This window comes from Phyllostomus hastatus, unplaced genomic scaffold, assembly GCF_019186645.2.
Source record: "Phyllostomus hastatus isolate PE091 unplaced genomic scaffold, TTU_PhHast_1.1 phas_contig_196, whole genome shotgun sequence".
NCBI lineage: Eukaryota > Metazoa > Chordata > Mammalia > Chiroptera > Phyllostomidae > Phyllostomus > Phyllostomus hastatus.
In genome coordinates, this window is record NW_025333709.1 from 2,760,689 (window position 1) to 2,778,462 (window position 17,774).

Consider the following 17,774-nt stretch of genomic DNA (forward strand, 5'->3'; position numbering starts at 1 on the left):
CAGTGGGCAGGGAGAGGTTGGGAGGGGGCAGGAGGTCGAGGGCAGGGTCTTGGTTCTGCAGGGGTGGGGGGGCACTTCAGGAGACTGGAGGAGACTGCATGGGTGTGGGTGGGGGAGTGGAGAGGGGCTGGTGCCCAGGCCTGGGGCCCAGTGAGGTCGGAGGTCACCGGCTCCAGGGCCTCCAGCCTGGCTCCGAAGCTGACTCGGGTGGGTGGCTGTGTTGGCCCAGGACGTCCCAGAGGGCGGGGTGGTGTCCTGGCAGAACCGACCGGTGGAGAACGTGGGATCAGGGGGTCTCCCCAGGATCAGAGAGGAGGGTCAAGGACCCGAATCAGCCAGAGGCTCAGCCTGATAACAACTGCGAGCGTTCCAGAGTGCCGATGAGGCCAGCTAAGCCAGAGCGGGCCACGCCAACCCGGTGAGGCCGCCCCGGTGCTCACCTGCCCTTCACAGGGGAGGCTGGGCTGGGCTGGCCCCCGCGTGGTCAGCACTGGGACCCAGTCCGTCCTCCCGTGTCTGAGGCTGACGTGGTTTTGCTCTACTGAGCTGAAGAGGTGGGGCGGGGGTGCAGAGAGGGGTGTTGTCCAGGATGTGGGGTGTGGGGGAGGGAAGACATGGATGTCAGCCTCCTTCACCCCCCTACCCCGCCCCCAGGGGCCTTGTGTTTACCGCTCCCTGCACTGAATCTGCACACCTGGACTGCGGGCACGAGACAGGTCTGGCCACTGAGCACGCATGCAGGTGTGGCACAGGCCCAGCCCAGGCCTCTCCAGGGTCTTCACTGCCCTTTCCACTCTGCTGTGCAGGGTGCTGGGGGGATGGGGTGGGGCACTTTCACCCCCTCCTAGGCCCCCTGGGGCCCTTCTGTGGAAGGAAAGCCCAGCTGTAGCTGCGAACACCCCCTCCCGCCCCCCAGCATGACCCCTGGGGCAGGCGGCAGCTCCGGTCTCCCCCACTCCCTACCCCACCCTCCTGCCCCTGCTGCAGCTGGAGAGCTACCTGGAGTCCTTGCCAAACCAGTTCGGAGGAGCAAGGAGCATCACAGAATCGGAACTGGGGGAGAGGGGCTCTGCCTCCCACCCCGGCCTCCCACCCCCAGCCCTCCGCCCCTCGGTCACCCCCCAGGCAGTGGACACGTTTCCTCCCCTCCCTTTCCAAGGAGGGTTTGCTAAGCCCCCAGAAAAATACCGTGTGGGTTGGTCCTTCCTTCTCCAACACCTCTGAGGCCCCCACCTGGGCCTGTGCTCCATGCCGGGGACTCTGTTCCTCCAGCAAGGGGCCAGCCTGGAGGAGGCGGCCGATTGATGAAAGAAAGACAGATGTTTTGAGGGCCTGTGTTGTGCCAGGCACTGTGGGCCCTGTGACTCAGGTTACACTGGCAAGGAGGGAAGGTGGGGGTGGGGGGTGTCCCTGCCTGGATGGGGAGGAGGTGGGACCCCCATCTTTGCAGCCTGGGCTGTTTCAACACTGTTCCTCACCAGCGAGTGGAAAGGTGCGCGCGAGGAGAGACCTCGGAGCTCTGCCTGGGGGCCAACCGCCCCGCACCGTCATCCGGAGCTTTCTTTACCTCGCCGAGGGCTGACCGCGGGCTCCCCACCCCGGCACGCTCCCAGCCGCCCAGATCGCTCCCGCGGCTCCTGCTCTGCGCTCCGGGCGGCCCTCAGAACGCGTCCTCCCCACCCTCTCCCGCCAGGGAAGGGGACTTTCCTCCCCACCCCTGTCCTCCCGGGCCCTGCCCTCTGCGCGGCGAAGCTGCCCATCTGCCCTCCCCTATTCTAACCCCTCTCCAATCGGTCGTCTCCCCCGTCACTGCAGCACCTGGGCAGTCAAGGTGCCCCCTCAAAGCGCAGCTGACCAGCGCCCCTCCCCAACCTGGCCTCTCCTTCCTTCCTCCTGCGCTGGCGCACCCGGGCACCAAAGGTGCCCACCCGCCGGGGCCGGAGCGCGGAGGTGCCGTCTCTGCCGGGGCGCGGCTCCACCGGCGGGGTGCTGGGCGGCGGGCGCGCGGCGGGCGGCGGGGCCGCGGGGGCGGAGGAGCGGGCGGCGTGAGGGAGGGGCCTGCGACAGCGGCGGCGGCGGCAGCCCCAGCCCGCGCAGCCCGGCTCGGCCCCGGCTCGGTCGGCGCAGCGCCGCGCGCGTCCCCTCCCGCCGCCGCCGCAGCCAGGCGCCCCGGCACCAGGCCGCCGCCGCCGGGCGCACGGACGCAGCGCGCACGGGCCGGGATGCGCGCCCGGGCCCCGGCCCGCCCCCACCCGCGGCCGCCGCCCGCCCGCCGCGCGCTCGCCTGACCGCGGCGCCCGCCCGGCCGCCCCTGCCTGTCCCCGGCCGCCCCCGGCCGCGATGCCCGCCCCCCAGGGCCCCGGCGGCCCGCGCCCTTGCTAGGCTGCGGCGGCATGGCCCGCGCGCCCGGCGCGACCTCTGCGGATTGCATCGGTGTGCGGCGGCGGGGCATGCCCAGGGCACCGGGCACGGCCTTCAATGGGCGAGGACACGGACACGCGGAAAATTAACCACAGCTTCCTGCGGGACCACAGCTATGTGACTGAAGGTAACGTACGTGTTGTCTGAGGCCCCCTCCGGCCGGCCGCGGCGTGGGGATGCCGTCGCACCGAGTGCCCTCCGAAGGTTTGGACCACGCGCTGTGTGTCGTGTTCCCCCCCCCGCCCCACCCCACCCCACCCCACCTCGGCCCGGGCCCCGGGGGGAGGGAGCCCCAGGGCCCCGGCCGCCCGAGGGGGCAGCGCCCTCCTCCGCGCCCGTCCGGCAGGCGCTCTCCGCCCCCAGGCCTGCGGGCATCCAGGACCGGCTGCGGCCGTCATTTTTGAAACGGCCGTCCCTGCGGCTAATCTGGGGAAGAAATCCGGGGAAATGTAATGGTTTAGAACCCCGGATTGCCATTTCTGCCCTGCCCAGAGCCTGCAGAATCTTCTAGGCTGCCCACTCCCCAGAGATCAAGAGGGACCCAGAAAAAAAATGCACGACCAGGTTCCCCGAGAGGCTGTGTCCTTGCCCCGCCCTCTGCCCCCCGAGGCAGGGCCCCCAGTGTGGGAGAAGGCGGCTGGCTGGGGGTTGGTCTTTTATCCCGGGTGAATTATCCTGAGATAGAAGCAGCTGGCCCCAAACTGTCAGAATTTGCCAAAAAAAAAAAAAAAAAAGTGGGACATGCCGCTCTGAAGGGGCCCTGCATTTGAGTTCCCCTAAATTGTCTGTACGAGCCCAAGCCCGGCCCGCCCGGAGGCTGGTGGGAATCGGAGGGTCGACGCCTCTCTCTCACAGGCCAGTCACTTGCAGGGTCCCTCCGCGCCCCCTCCCCGTGCCCAGGGGCGGGCGGGGAGAGCTGCCGAGCCGCAGCGAGGGGCCTGCGGAGTGGAGCCCGGCGGCGCGGGCCGGGGAGCGCCAGGGCGAGGCGTCAGCGCGCTGCGGCGCGGACGCGTGCTGGAGGCCTTCCCCGGCTTAGGGACTGGATCTCCTTCCCTGGGGGCTGCCGGACTGGCTGCGGAAAAGTGTGGGTTTCGGGCAGGAGGTCCCCACGGATGCCCCACGGGGAGGGGCCCTGGGCACCGCGTCCGCAGGGCTGGTGCGCGTGGGTGCCTGCGTCGCGGAACCTGTGTGGGCTCCGCGGCGGCGACGGCGACTTGACTCCCGAGTGGAGCCCGCCGCGTTGCCGCCCGGCTTCGCCGGAAAGGAAGGCGAGCGGGTAGCCCAGCCCTGCGGAGGCCGCTGGGGGTAGCGGGCTCCCAGGGCGTCCCCACCCCCAGAGCAGGGGCTGGGTGTGTCGCCTGGGCCTGGGGGTGCTGTGGGTGGCGCTTCCCGCTCCCGGGAGGAGAACCGTTGAGTCATGCTTGGCTGCTGGGTGTGTGTGGGGAGAGGGGGGCTGGGCTGCTCAGGGCCAGGTGCGCGCCCTTCCCGGAGTTAGGGCCCCGGGAGCTGACAGGCCCTTTGTCGCCCGCCCGGGCGAGGTCGAGGAAGGATCAGCGCGTGCGTCCCCGCGGGTGGCAGAGGGTGCAAGGCCTCTGAGCTGCTGGCAGGGGCCTCAGTGGTCTGGCACCGGCCAAAGGGGATCTTGGCAGGCGCTCCGGTCCGGCTTTCTAGAGAAAGCCTCCTTTTCCCGTCTCCACGTGGAGGATGATGGGACGGCGCACAGGGCTTAGTGATTGACAGTGAAAAGCCCCCTGCCTGACCCACAGGGGGGACATTCGCAAACATTAATTCCTCCTTCATCCTCTGCCCCCCCCCCTTTCCTTCATGAGTTCACCAGCTCTTAGCAGGGGAGGCCAGGGGCCAAGCGCAGAGTCAGGGTAGAAGGGATGGTTTTTACTTCCTCTTTATTCGTGCAGCAGATAGTTCCTGAGCACCTACTGTGTGCCAGCCACTGTTTTAGCCCTGGGGACTGGTGAGAGACCCTGCCCTCGGGCAGTGCATGCTCTACAAGGGACTCCTGCGATGTGGTATGGAGGAGACCCTTCTCACTGCCTCGGTTTCCCCGTCTGTAAAATGGGTGCGACTAGTACCAGCCAGCCTGTGGGTCTCGGGGCTTCTGCGAGGGTCCGGGGCGATGCTGGATGAGGAGCCCCCTTGGAATTAATTACAGGTTGCTCATTTTATAGTTGGCCGCTGAAGTGTGATGAGCTCCCATGGTGCCCTGGGGCCTCCCACAACATCCCCATGCCCCTCACCCCCATTTTATAGAAGAGGGAACTGAGGCATGGCCTTGGTCTGCACCCCAGACTGAGCGCCAGCTGTTCCAGGGCCCAGGTGCCAGGGGTGCAGAGAGGGACACAGTCCGAAGTCCCTGCCCTCAGGGAGGGCGGGCCTGGTGGGGCAAGCCACGGCAGTGATGATTTGAGTCAGAATTAGATGAGATTCCCGGCCTCCCCGCACGACCGCCGCCGTTCCCACCGTGGCGCCCCCCAGTCTGCGGTCCTGCCCGCGGTTCGCGCTGAGAGCACGGTCGCAGACGTGGTGGGCAGAGGGCACTGTGTTCAAATGCTGCTTCTGATGCCTCCCGTGCTGGGCGCCCTGGGACAAGTTACTGGGTCTTTCTGAGCCAGTTCAACGTTCTTCCTTCGCAAAGAGGGAGTTACTGAGGGCGTACACGGTTGTTGGGACAACGAGTGATTGTGTTAATACGGAAAGCACGCGGCCTGGCCTTGGGTGTGGCAGAAACGCTGACTAAACTGCGCTGTTACAGTGGAAAGTCTTGTTCCTGTAAGAGCTTTGTGAGCCAATAGGGGGTGCTGGGGGTTCGCAGAAGGCCCAGTGTCCCACTGCATGGTCCCCCGGGGTCGTTTGGTCCCCAGACGTGCCTCAGCACCCCCGGGGGCCCGATGCACCTCCCGTCCTCCAGCGGCCGGTTTGCTCGTCTCCAGGCTGTTGCGCCGGCTGTGTCCTCTTCCCCTTGCTCCTCCCGTGGCTGACGCATTCTCACCCCTCAGCTCGCAGGTTCAACGCCATCTCCCTGGTGCGGGTCCTGCTTGAGTTTCTGGGTCTCTTGTAACATCTCAAACACCTTGGGGAGAGCGTGGATTCTATTTTGTTTTGTTTTGTTTTTTTGTTTCCCTTACTCTTGGCCCAGCTCGGTTGATTGAGGGTGGAGGGTTGGGCGTGGGTCAGGGCACCTTGGGGTGCAGAGGACTTGGCCAGGATGTGTGGGTGTTGGGGGGAGGACTGCAGCTGAGGCTCTCGGGGTACTGGGCAGACCTGGGCCCTTGGGGGGCCCGGGGCTAGGGGAATGCTGGGAGGTGTGTGTCTGTCCAGACTTTCATCAAGAGTCAGACCCGGCCCCAGGAAGGGTCCTTCCTGGCTCTGCTCTCTGGCTGCCACCGCGGACTCAGCTCTAGGGTGTGTGAGGCCGGTGTTCCTGGGCCAGACTGGACGGCAGCCTCCCCCTGCCCGCCACCCAGCGGTGTTCGCCCCGCACCCAGCAGGGCTGCATTCACCCCACACGGTGGCGTTTACCCCGCACAGCACCTCTGGGTCTGGCCCCGGGGGTGGGGAGCAGTGATGGACCAGACACAGGAGCTCACAGCCGGGGGTCGTGGCCGGGGAGGTGGCTGGTGGCGGGTCCCTTTGGGAATCAGTGGTCACCCCCAGACACTCAACTGGCTACACACTTTGGGGCATGTTCTTCTGCGGCCCCTGCTTTCCTTCCTTCCAGCATCTCTGCCCTTGAACTCTGTGGCGCACACGCCGCTTCGTGCGCAGAAGGGCACATTCCTTCTCCGTTTCTCTAGGCCTTGTCCTTGCGGCCCTTGTGCCATGGGACTTCCGAGTGATCGTTTCTCTCTGCAGAGGTATCCTGATTCTACAGCTGGGGGCATGGTGGAAGGGGAGTCCGAGGAGGGGAGCGACTTGCTTAGGAGCTGGAGAGGTGGAGGGGGGCACAGGCCTCTCTCCATCCAGCATTTGGGGAGGGAGTCTCTACCGCATGGGATTGTCCCCATGTTTTGACCTGGTGCCCCGACAGCATCAGCTTCCTGCCCAGGCCTCAAGGACCCTGGAGAGGGGGTGCTGCTCGTGGGGGACCCAGCGTCCAGCCAGGTTGGCACCCTGGGGTGCGTATTGTGGCCGATCTTCCAACAGCGAGTGCTCCTCACGCCCCCGAGAACTCAGCGGGTTCCCAGCAGGAGACCTGGGGCTGCGGCCTGGGTCAGTGTGGCCACGCCGTCCCCCTTGCACTGACTGGCGGGACGTGGCCGTCACCCTGGAGGTCGGGTGGAAAGTGAAGAGCGCCGCAGGAAGCCAGGCCGCAGGCTGTGATGGAACACGGGAGCCCCGTTGTTGCCACCAGCCACCTGGAGACCGGCGGGGTCGGGGGGCAGCAGGCCGTGAGCCCTCGGCACTGTGGGTGGCGGGGCAAAGGCTTTGTGGACTCACGGTCTGCCCTGCCCTGTGAGGGGTTCCTGTCGCCACACCCGGCTGCATGCTACACACTCGTGTACTTTCCACCAACCCTGACCCGTGGGTGGGTGGGCTCCCGGAACTCGGCTTTTCACCTTTTCCTTCTGCAAGAAGGTGGACGCCCAGTTCTGATACACTTCTCCACATCATCTCCTGCTCGTTGGTACTTGCGGCTGCGTTTGGTCTTTATCCTCAGAGCCCGCAGAGCTAAGGGATGTTTTGGAGGAGGTGTTCGAGGCGGCAGCTGTGCGGGGGAGACCCCGGCTCCAGGGAGAGGGTTTCGGAGTGACGTCCGCCGTCCCTCGCCAAGACACATGCCAGCGATGCGGGGTGGTTCCTTCCAGTCTCCTTTTAAACGCCCACATCCGTTTTTAAGAAAAGCTGCCGTCTCTCCACGTAAACCACTCTGAAGGCCAGTGTTCAAACGGGCAGGAGGCCATGCGAGTTTCCCAGGGCTCTGCCGCAGGGCTGGCTTCTCCGTGTGCGGCTGCGCAGGTGTGTACGGCCCCCCACTCAGAAGGACCCCGGGCTTGGCTCAGTGCTCTGCTGCTACCGTCTTGAAACTCTTAGTAATTTTATCTTTGCGCCCTTGTTTTGTAAGTGGGGTCTGATGGGACAGTGGAGCGTGTGCGTGAGCAGAGGTGGCACGCACAACAAGCGCCTCCACGGTGGTGTCCGTGACGGCGCAAGCAGCGGCCGGCAGCCCCGCGGGAACCGGAGCGCGTGCCCTGCGCGCACAGCGGAGGCAGGCGCGCTCTGAACGGCTCCGAGGGCCAGGCCCCCCCACCCCCACCCCCGGCACGTCCCCTTCTCCCTCCCGTCGCTCCCCGTGTTAGCTGGTCAGTGATGCGGACAGCGACCGCACGGAAGGAGGGGAACGCCGGACAAGGAGGACCGTGGCTCCTCTTCCTCCTGGCCCTCGTCCATCACTGAGTGCGGAACGCGCGGGCGTCAGCGAGTGGATCAAAGCAGACGAGTTGGTTTCCGGCGGCGTTTTCGCCGCGCTGGGAAGAACCAGCGCGCACGCGCGGAGGCGCTCCCGGCCGCGCAGGGTGTTTCAGCGATCCTGCCGCCAGTTGCAAGGCTTCTGTGTGCAGGAGGACGAGTGGTAGAATCCATGTCCCTGATTTAAACTGTTTCCTTGATTCCAATTGCCATTAAATAGCAAATAAGGAACACCGTGACAAGCCACGGACGACGAAAAGGCTTTATACTTCAGCACCTTCAGGGGCGCTCGCCCGCTGCTTTGGAACAGGGGTTCTGCTGGCGCGCTGTGTCCTTGCGCGCTGCGTCCCGGGCCGCACGGACTGTGTGCTCCGCCCTGCCGAGCTGTAGGAGGAAGGAGGACCCGGCTTCCTGCGAAGCTGGAGCCCGTGGCCTGCCTCCCACCCCCTTGGCTTTTGGGATCCGTGAAAACGGCGAGAACCTGTCACCCACTGGGCAGCTTTTCCCTCCTGGGCGGGGTCAGAGCATCCAAGGGGCCCCTCGCCCCGCCACAGGCTGTTGCAAGAAGTGGCTGTGAGTTCTTTCACTTTAGAGTCCAGCCTTCAGCCCTGTCTGTCCCCGCAGGCCGCGGGGAGGGGATGCGCGCAGGAGTCCCCAGCTCGTTCCCCAGGCTCACCATTAATAAAGCAGACTTCCGTGTTCTCCAGCCCCGGCAGGGAGGAGGGTGTGCAGCCGCTGCCGTGGTCGGGTGACTCTCCCTGCCATAGATGTTCAGTGAATCGCCCCCGATGGTGGTTGGGGGCCTAGGTTGCCTTTTTTGCTTTTATAACCAACACCGAGTGAAGGAACACTGTTTGAGTACGAAGACTCCCTACTCCCATCCCTCCCCCAAATTTTGGAACAATTTTCTGAAGAGCTAGTAGCCCTATGCACGCAATTTTGTGTAAAAATTATGCCCGCGTTTAATGTTCCTGACACGTATCGCCACATTATTCTCCAGAAAGTTCCTCTGTTTTACCACACGCTGATCGGCATTAGATATTCTAATTTGTTTGACCTTTGCAAATAATCACGGATGAAAAATATTTGTTTTAATTCCTGCCTGAATACCAATGAGGTTGAACGTTCTTTTCACTTTTGTTCGGCAGACATTCCCGGTTCCCCGTCTACACCAAGGGGGGGCGCCAGACTCTGGGCGAGCCGCGCTGAGGCACAAGGTCATTGCCGTCACTGATTCACTCACTCACTCACTCACTGCTTCAACGACCGTTCCGGGAGCGCCCACTCTGTGCCGGGCAGGGAGAGAGAGCGGGGTGAGAGGAGGGACAGAAGAGCTGAGTCCAGAGGCCCCAGGTGCACCAACACCTGAGGGACGCGACGTCCTAGCATGTTCCAGGCAGGAGGAACAGCATGTGCAAAGTAACACGTGCCGGTCCCCGGCAGCCTCCAGGTTCCTCTGCCTGAGCCCCGGGGGTACCTGCCAGCCTGCTTGGGGAACAGGACCCACCTGGGACCGCTGTGAGCCCAGGACCGGCACCACCTCCTTGCCCAGTGGGGACCGATGTCCTCTGGAGCCCTGGGCTGAATGGCCCATTGAGGCAGAACAAAGGCGGCTCAGAGGCCCCGGCTGCCCCAGGCGGGGACGGGATCTCTGACCGCAGGCCCAGGACCACGACCGTCCGGCAGGCCTGGCCCTCTGCATCTCCCGCCCCGCAGAGGCTGTAGCCCTGCCCCCCGGGGCTGCGTCGGGGGCGGGGGGGACAGCTGTGAGATGTTGCAGGTTCTTCGGCCTCTGGGCCAGCTGCCCCTCCCTCCGTGAGGCAGAGACGGGGCTGCCGGCCGCCTGGGCGTCCTGTGTGCAAGTCTCAACACAAAGGAGCCGCTTTCATCGTCGCTGTCAGCTTTTGAACGTTTATAATTTCAAAAGCGTCTGTGGAAACTCGCGAGTCCGTGCAGCAGTAGAGGACCTAAGGTCCTGAGGGGCTCCTCACCCACCCCCTCGCTCCGGCCGCTCTCCAGATTCCGCCGAACCTTCTCCACTCACTCTCCCTCCTTGTCGCGGAAGGACTTCAGAGCAAACTCGGACGCCCTGCCTCTGCGCGCACCTCCGAAAGGTGGGGGCCTTTCCTGCAGAACCAGAAGGCACCATCCCACCTCGCAGAATGAGGACGAGGATGAGTCCCTTTCCTCGGAATCCTGGTCCGCCTCAGCAGCGCCCCCAGGTGTCTCAACACAGCCTTCTTCTTGGCGGCTGGACCCGCACCCGAAGCCCTGTGCCTGCCTTTGTCCGTCTGTCTCTCCGGTCTCTTCCGGCCGAGCCCCGTCCCTCCCATTTCAGACCACTGGCTGCGGGAGACAGTCACTGCTGCTCTGCACGGGCTGCGGTTTCCCCGCACTGTCCCTTCCCTACCCCGTGTCTGGATCCCAGTTGCCTGGAGGGGGCCTGGAAGGCTGATGGGGTGGGGTTGCCCGGATTCTGGGAAGCAGCCCCGGGGGTGCCCCTCTCTCCTTGCAGAGCCCCCTCACCGCTCACCAAGACCCACTGGGGCTGCAGCTTCATGAGCGAGAGAAACGGCTTGTTTTGTTTTGAGCCATCGAATTTCGAGGTGCTCTGTTATACGGCGGTAGAGAAACGCAACAGCCGTGGGCTCCCGAACAGAGCCCCGGTCCCGCCCAGCTTCTGCTCCGAGGTCGCCGGTGCAGCGGCTGTGCCCGCCCCTGCAGTCTGCAGCTCCTCTGGAGGCTTCCAGCGACTCCCTTCCTGCTTCTGCTAGCCTGGGTCAGCCGTCGCCTGCAGCCCTGGCCCCAGCCGGGAGGGGTGACCCAGCTCCGGCCATACGACAGGACTGGGTCCCAGGCCTTTGTGACACAGAGGACCCACCCGGGGTCCCGTCCCTCGCAGCCTCCCCCGGTGCATGTGGTGGGCATGTCTGCTGCCGCTGTGCACAGCGTGGGGCGTGTGTCCACGTGCCTGAGCGAGGGGACAAGTGGCGCACCTTCCGATCTGACCCCCCGGGCGGTCCAGGTCCCTGTGTTTTTAACCAGGTGCCGCGGCTCCCCTGGCCGGGTTCCCCGAGCAGAAATGCTCTCCCTCACTCTGCGCAGGCCCCGCAGGTGCCCCCGTTCGGGTGGAGGACGCCCGCCCCCAGCCCCGCGGTTCCGGTGGCGGCTGCCTGGGCAACGGGGTGACTGCCCAGCGGGCCGGCTTCACCCCCCGTCCTCCGGCCCACACATCGCTGCGTGAGGAACAGACCCAGTCACTTCTCGCCACGCCTGTCACCGGGTGGTCACTGCGCTTCCATGAGTTCACGCACGGACCCCAAAGCGCACGGTGACGTGGCCTCCTGGCCTCCCCGTGCGGCATTTTCCAGACACGCCGAGTCCGGGGGGAGCCTGGCCCACCAGGAGGGCGTTCGGCCGGGGCGTGGACGTGGCGCTGCTGGAAGAGAGGTCCGGGGGGGTGGGGGGAAGGTCGGTGGGAGACCCCGCGGACCCCGGATGAGAGGGTCAGGAGGCCGGAGCGCTGAGAACGCGAGAACACGGACTTCAGGCGGCGGAGATCAGGACGGTGGCCGAGACGGGAAGGATGACGGTGCCAGAGGAAGGGACACCGGAAAGGGACGCCTCGCGGCCAGACTCTCTCTTGAAGATCGCCCAGGACGTTGACGGCGCAGAGAATAAAACCTTGGACCTGACCTTGACTCGGACAGACCGTCCTTGGGGGACACGCCCGGAGCAGAGGCCCGGCCGCCGTCCCGAGCTGAGTGACGAGTGAGCGGAAGCAGCCAGCACCACCCGTGCACGCGGCTCTCGGCACATGTTAAAGGGGGAAATAAAATACTCGAACTCGCAGTTTGTCCAATCTTTTAAATCGCTATGCGCTCAGCAAATGCTGGTTTTGCCACTTTTATTTTCCAGGACACTTATAACCATCGGTAAGGGAGTTTGTAACGTCTTGGGAAGAGGTAAAGGTCACGGAACTTCTGTCATGTCCGCCTTGACTGTCGGGGCCCCTTCGAGTGGCTGCGGCGAGCACGGTCACCCCGTGCAAGGCGAGAACCCCCGGCACCGAAGCCAGCGGGCAGCGTCCGTGCTGCGTGGCCCGCCCCCAGGTCCCGGCCCCGGCGGTGTTTGAGCCCTGGCGGGGGGTGGCGGTCAGTGCTCCCTGGCGGGGGGTGACGGCTCAGGGAGGTGAAGTTCCCCCACGTCCCCGCTGCAGAGGTGGGGGTGGCCCACGCGTCACTGAGAGAGGGACGCACATGCTCCCTCCATTGTGTTCCCCCTGCCGGCCCATCTGCGCCCGGAGCAGCCCGGCATGGGTGGCACTGGCCGAAGGAGTCGGCCCCTGGGCTGTGCTGGTCCCCACCCGGGCTTCGGAGCGGAAAGTGCCGGAAACAGCCCTGGCTGGTTTACAGCCCCGAGGAGAGGGCGGACTCTCCACGGAGGCTGTGCAGACAGAGTCTGTCACCGTGACACGGCCCTCCGTGCTGGATGAGGGAGCTAGGTCGTGTGTGTGTTAAGATGCCCCCTGTGAGGAGGTTTGGATTTCATTTCAATGTTTGTTTTATCAGTAGAATAAAGGGGGGGAATAACATCCTGATTTCACGGCCCCCGAAACTTTGTTTCATTCTTGCTGCATTTCCTTCTTACCAGGGCCCTTGTAGATTGTCGTGGAAACACAGGTTTGTATCTTTGACATATTCAACTCTCTGGAAACATTGCCTCTTGTCGTCACACGCTCTGAGTAAACAAGTTTTAACGGCTGCATAATAGTCCGTCGTGGGTATCATGATCGACTCAGTAACTGTACGGGTTCCCCAGTCAGACTCCGGCTGGGCGCCTGCGGTGGGTGAGTGGGTGGGGCGGGGAGTGGGGAGGGGGAGGAGCAGAGCCTCTGGGACCGGGGAGACATGGGCAGATGCTCCTCATCAGTGTGACGGGAGCCCTGGGGGCTGCAGTGCGGCCGGGTCACAGCCTGGGGGCAGGTGGGCAGAGATGCTGAGTCCGGAGCCGGGAGCGGCGGGGCCAGCACCGCGGGAGGGAGTGGGGCAGAAGGCACGCCGTGGGGGGGGGGCGGGGATGTCTGGGCAGAAGCTTGGGGGTGAGAAAGAACACGGCTCCCCCGGGGTGCTGGGGTGTTCACCTGCCGTCTCAGAGCTGGTCTCGGAGCTCCTGGGCGGGCACTGCGGGCGAGCGGACCACACAGGCTGCTGGAGGGAACGGAACAGAAGGGAGAGGGAACCCAGAGGCCGACGCCTCTCTGCAGGAGTTTGGAGAGTGGAGGTGGAGGGCAGGCAGCCCAGCGGGGGCGTGAGCACTTCCAGGAGTGGCCGGGAGGCACCCAGTGGGCAGCAGCGGAGGGCCGGGGAGGTTGGGTGGGGGGAGGGGCGTGGGGCTCCTTGCGTGGCCTTCGGTCAGCACCAGGGTGCAGGGCTGCAGGGGGCACGCGAGTGGGAGGCTGGCCGGTGCAGGTGGCGGCGGGTGGAGGGTGAGCCAGACTCCCTGCTCCCGGGCACCCGTGGGCCAACTCGGGGGTTTTAAGACGTGAGCAGCGTCCCTGTTGTGAATGTGCATTTCCCTGTGTTCCGGTTACTCCCGAGCCTGGCTATCCGGGAGCGCAACGTCTCGGCGAGAAGCCAGGGCCGCGCTTAAGGGCTGCAACAAAGACCCAAAGACCATGCTGTCTGGGAACTAAACATGGCCGCACCTCTCCGTCGGTCTCTCCGTTGGGAGGATCTCTAACAGAGCAAGGCCACAGGTATCTCACAGCGGGGGCTCGTCTGCAGGTCGCCGAAAACCCATCACTCTCTGTCTCTCTGGCTTTAAAAAAAAAAAACCAAGGGAAAGGATTGATTTCCGCTCCGGCCCGCGGTGACGCTAGGCTGTGCTCATTGTCTCCTGGTGTGCATCTGACGGGCGGCGCCGCTGGCCGGGCCGCTCGGACTCGGCCCGGGCTGTCTTCCTGGGGAGGTCACGATGGTGGTGGCGACGACAAGGCAAGCTGCCCTTTCTGGACTGCCCCTGTGTCACCCTGGGATGTCCCTGAGCTCGCCGGAGCGTCGCACGCGCGGTGGGGGGCCGTGGAAGTGACCCCGCCTGTGTGTCAGGAGACAGACGGGGCGGGGGCGGGGGGTGTCACGTGCCCCAAGTCACACAGTGAGCGTTGTGGTTACTCTTACTGCGCAACCAACCACTCTGCTGTCAGTGACTTGAGACAAGAAGCGTTTCACCGTGGCCCCCTGGATCCTGTGGGTCAGGAACTGGGGCGGGGCCCGGCGGGGCCGGTCTGCTCCGTGTGGTGACGGCTGAGTGTCCCTTTCAAGCTGGGGGTCCCTGCTGCTTTCACCCTCGCGCTCCCTGCCCGGTGAGGACGGCCGGGAGGCTGACGTCCCCTGGCCTGTCGGCGGCCCTGGGCTCCAACAAACAGCCTGGGGACTCCGGTTAACACTGCTACTCTCTATACCTGAAGGTGGTTGAGGAAACAGACCTTGAACACTCTCCCCGCAGAAAGGAAAGGGGGATGTGTAACCCGATGGAGGTGTGAGCGCTAAGGTGGCAGTCATTCTGCCATGTGTAGGCGTGTGGGAGGACACGTTGTATACTTTAAAGGTGTACAGTGTTACATGTCAGTTACATCTCAGGAAAGCCAGAAAGAAACAGTACAGGAAACAAGAGGACGGGAACATCTTTCTTGGGGGATGGGCTAGACCGCCCGCAGCCCCGCCTCCCTGTGTGGGTACCGTGTGGGGTTATTCCCGCAACAGAGGTCGGCTAGGGTGCAGCCAGTCTGTGGCCCCAGCTCCCCTTCTGCAGGTGGGCTGTGAGGCGCCCACACCGTGCATCGTGGCCGTGGCCCCTCCGCCGGGCGCAGGGCTGCAGAGGGGACGCAGGTGGGCTGGCCGGTGTTTCTGCCCCGCTGACCCCGTGCTCTTGGCCCTGAGGCCACGCGGACTTCCCGGATCACTGCGGTTGCTCTGCCTGCGGAAGCCACTTTATCGGAAGCCACTGTGGCCCTTGGCGCACACGCACCCCCCTCCTGGAGGACGAGGACGGCTCTCGGGGTGAATGTGCCAGAAGGGAAGGAAGCCACCCTGCTGTTCAGTGAGGACGCAGGTGTCCCTGCTCTGGGTAGGCTGGGCAGTGTCCAGGCTCTGTCCCTGAGGCAGGTGCTGTCATTGTCCCCGTGCAACAGCCCTGGGCCCGGAGCTCACTGCGGAGGGGGAGAAGGGACCTGCTAGTCCCAGGGAGGGAGGGGAGGAGCTGGGGCTGTTGGGGCCTGTCTGTACCCCCCTCCCCCCCCACCCCTGCACCTCCTCCACCAGGAGTATCTTCCGGGCTTGTTCCGAATGACAGGTGAGCTTTGGAATCATCTTAGAATCATCGCTGCGAGGCCCGGGAAGTTCTGCAGGAGGGAGAGGTGGGGGACGCTTCTCAATGGCACCGCCGCGCCCCAGCCCAGCTGGGAAGCAGGTGTGGGCGGATCCGCGGCCCACCCTGCCACTGTTCTCTTCCGGCCCTTCCTCTTACTGAACTGCGGGCGTCTGAGCGGGCGGTGCCCTCCCCGTGTCACAGGCGAGGAAACTGAGAATCAAAGTCGCGACCTCCCGGCCAGGAGGAGGCAGAGCCGCGGCTGGCTCCGGACGCTGTGAGCGCCTCCCGCGACCCTAAACTCCGCCCCTTCCTCTTTGGGGCCCCTCCCCCGCGCCGTGTCCAGGGTGCTGCTGGCACACCTGCGAGAGGGACTGGGGACTCCTGGGCCGGCCTTGCTCTGCGTCCTCGGCCCGTGGGCCGTTGGCCTGTCGAGACCTCCGTGTCTGCAGCTCTAAATAGAGGCCGGAAGAGCGCCCCCTGGCGGCTGTTCGCGGGCGGACCGAGACTGCGGGTTGGGTGCGCATGACGCTCAGAAAGGCGGGTCAGACGCGGTCTTTCTTCGGCCAGTGGGTGTGTGGACAGAGGAAGAAGCCACACCCAGCCCGTCCACGCTTGTCATTGTCCCTGGGAAAGATACTGCAGGGGGACTGAGGCCTTGACCCTCCCCTCTGACCCACCTCGGTCCCCTTAACCGTGGACGGCAGCCTGCAGTTTAGCGCAGGGACGGGGGGGGGGGGGGGGCAGCCTGTGGGGGGCGGTGCAGCTGGGCTAGGGCGTCCTCTGGGCCCCCAGGACCCACGTGAGCTCCGTGACGAGCACTCGGCGGTGACTTCGCCTGCAGGCGAGGAGTCCCTGAGTCCCAGGCTTGGGAACCCGCGGGGGTGGAGCCGGGAACACTCAGGGATCACCCTGTGACCCAGACACACCCTTCTGCTGGCCCCTTCCCTGCAGGTGACCCAATTTCCAAAACCCCGATCTGGGGCACTTGTCCCGGTGCAGGTGCGTGTCCATATGGGGACCGTGGGGTGGCAGGTGATAAACTGGGGCAGTGGCTGGAAACCTGGCGGCTGGGGCCGCGGTGTCTGTGTCTTTGTCAGGGGGCCATGCTGTGTGGTGACAGGTGGTGACGGCGGCTCGGAGACCCCCGTGCAGGCCCGGGCAGAGCTGGGACCGGCTGTGTGGCCCTGGGCAGGCCGCACAGCCTCCTCGGCCTCAGTTCCCTCCTGTGTGAAATGAAGGCCCCGCCTGGGGCGCAGGTGCTGGCGTGTCGCCTGGAGCAAGGGCGTCTGCAGGAGGGACTGCACTGGGGTGTGAGGCCCGCGCCCCGGGGGCAGGACCGCCCGGGAGCTCAGGAGGGCTGGGGGGGGGGGGATGAGGCTGAGCCGGGATCGCTCAGAGTCACACTCAGCGCCCACACACTGGGGACCATCGTCGAGCGGGCCGGCAGCGAGGGGCCGGCTGCATCCGGGGGTCGAGGGCAGGCAGGCGTCTGTTTCGGCAGCAGAGCTGGACCCGGCCCCTCCCGTCTCCCGCGAGGGCTGCTGGGAGACCCAGTCCTGACCCTCCCCGCCCGGGTCAGGCTCCTCCAGGGACGGAGGGCTGCTCTGATTTGCAGGTTTGGGACGAGTCATGACAGAAGGGGACGGCCCTGTGGCAGGGGTGGGCGGGGTGGGTGAAGTCCGCTCTGGGTTCCGGGATAGTGGGTCCTGCTGGCGTGAGGCTCACGCCCCGTCTCCCCTGGGGGCGCTTTCTCAGGAGCCCGACGCTCTGCTGAGCCTGACTCTACACAGACCTAAGGCTCCTCGTCCCCTCGGGCGGTTCCAGGTGTGGGCAGGGTTGCTGTTCATTGGGCCCGAAGACACGCCGGCCAAGTCCCGCAGAGGACCGAGGCCCAGAGGAGGGGGCGAAGGAGGGGCACTCAGGATGTCCCCTTTCCCCTCGTCTGGCCCCCCCAAACAGGGCTGCAGGGGTCCGGCTGGGACTGTGGGCAGCTGGGTGTTCCTGTGCTTCGGCTGTATAAGCCTGGCCCCATGTAACAGGCCGGCTGGCTGGATAGCCGAGGCCCTCCCCCAGGGCTGCCCCCGCTGGCCCGCCCCTCCCGCCCTCCCTGTCCGGTCTGCTCTTTGGAGAGAACACAAAACACAGCGAGTGGAAGAGAGGGCACGCTGGGTTTCACGTTTCAGATGGAATTGGTCGAGATAAGAAGTCGGATGGGGCTGGGGAGCACGGGATGCTTAGGAGAGGAAGGAAGGGAAGGAAGATGGAACCTCGCTGAGAGGCCTGGCCCCAATGTGTTTGGGAGAATTTCCGTAAGGAGCGGGGGAGTCTTTGTGTGTCGATGCGCCTGGACGGCCCACAGTTTTCTGGGCACCTCCCATTCGTCAGGTGCTTTGCTGCGTGGGGGCGGGGAGCATGGCTGTGGATGTGACTGACAAAGCCCATGTCCCAGGAGCCCCAGAACAGACCAGATGGGCCAGGGACCAGTGCTGGGGCCGTGGTGGGGAGGGGTCTCGGGGCTGGGCTGGGTGGCGGGAAGCCAGGGAGGGCTTCCTGGAGGA

The 17,774-nt window shown here is 65.3% G+C and overlaps 1 protein-coding gene across 2 annotated transcripts in view; it reads left to right on the top strand.

Annotated features, from left to right (window-relative positions):
* Positions 1–2,353: 2,353 nt before the first annotated feature.
* The window catches only part of PPP2R2C (protein phosphatase 2 regulatory subunit Bgamma), an 80,219-nt gene continuing 64,798 nt past the window's right edge, over positions 2,354–17,774 (top strand). Inside the window, exon 1 of one of the 2 annotated variants that reach the window (XM_045834612.1) lies at positions 2,354–2,548. In XM_045834612.1, coding sequence (XP_045690568.1) covers positions 2,479–2,548 — 70 coding nt within the window. In that variant the 5' untranslated portion in view covers positions 2,354–2,478. Of the gene's footprint in view, positions 2,626–17,774 lie in introns of both variants that reach the window. The other variant, XM_045834613.1, reaches the window with a different exon arrangement.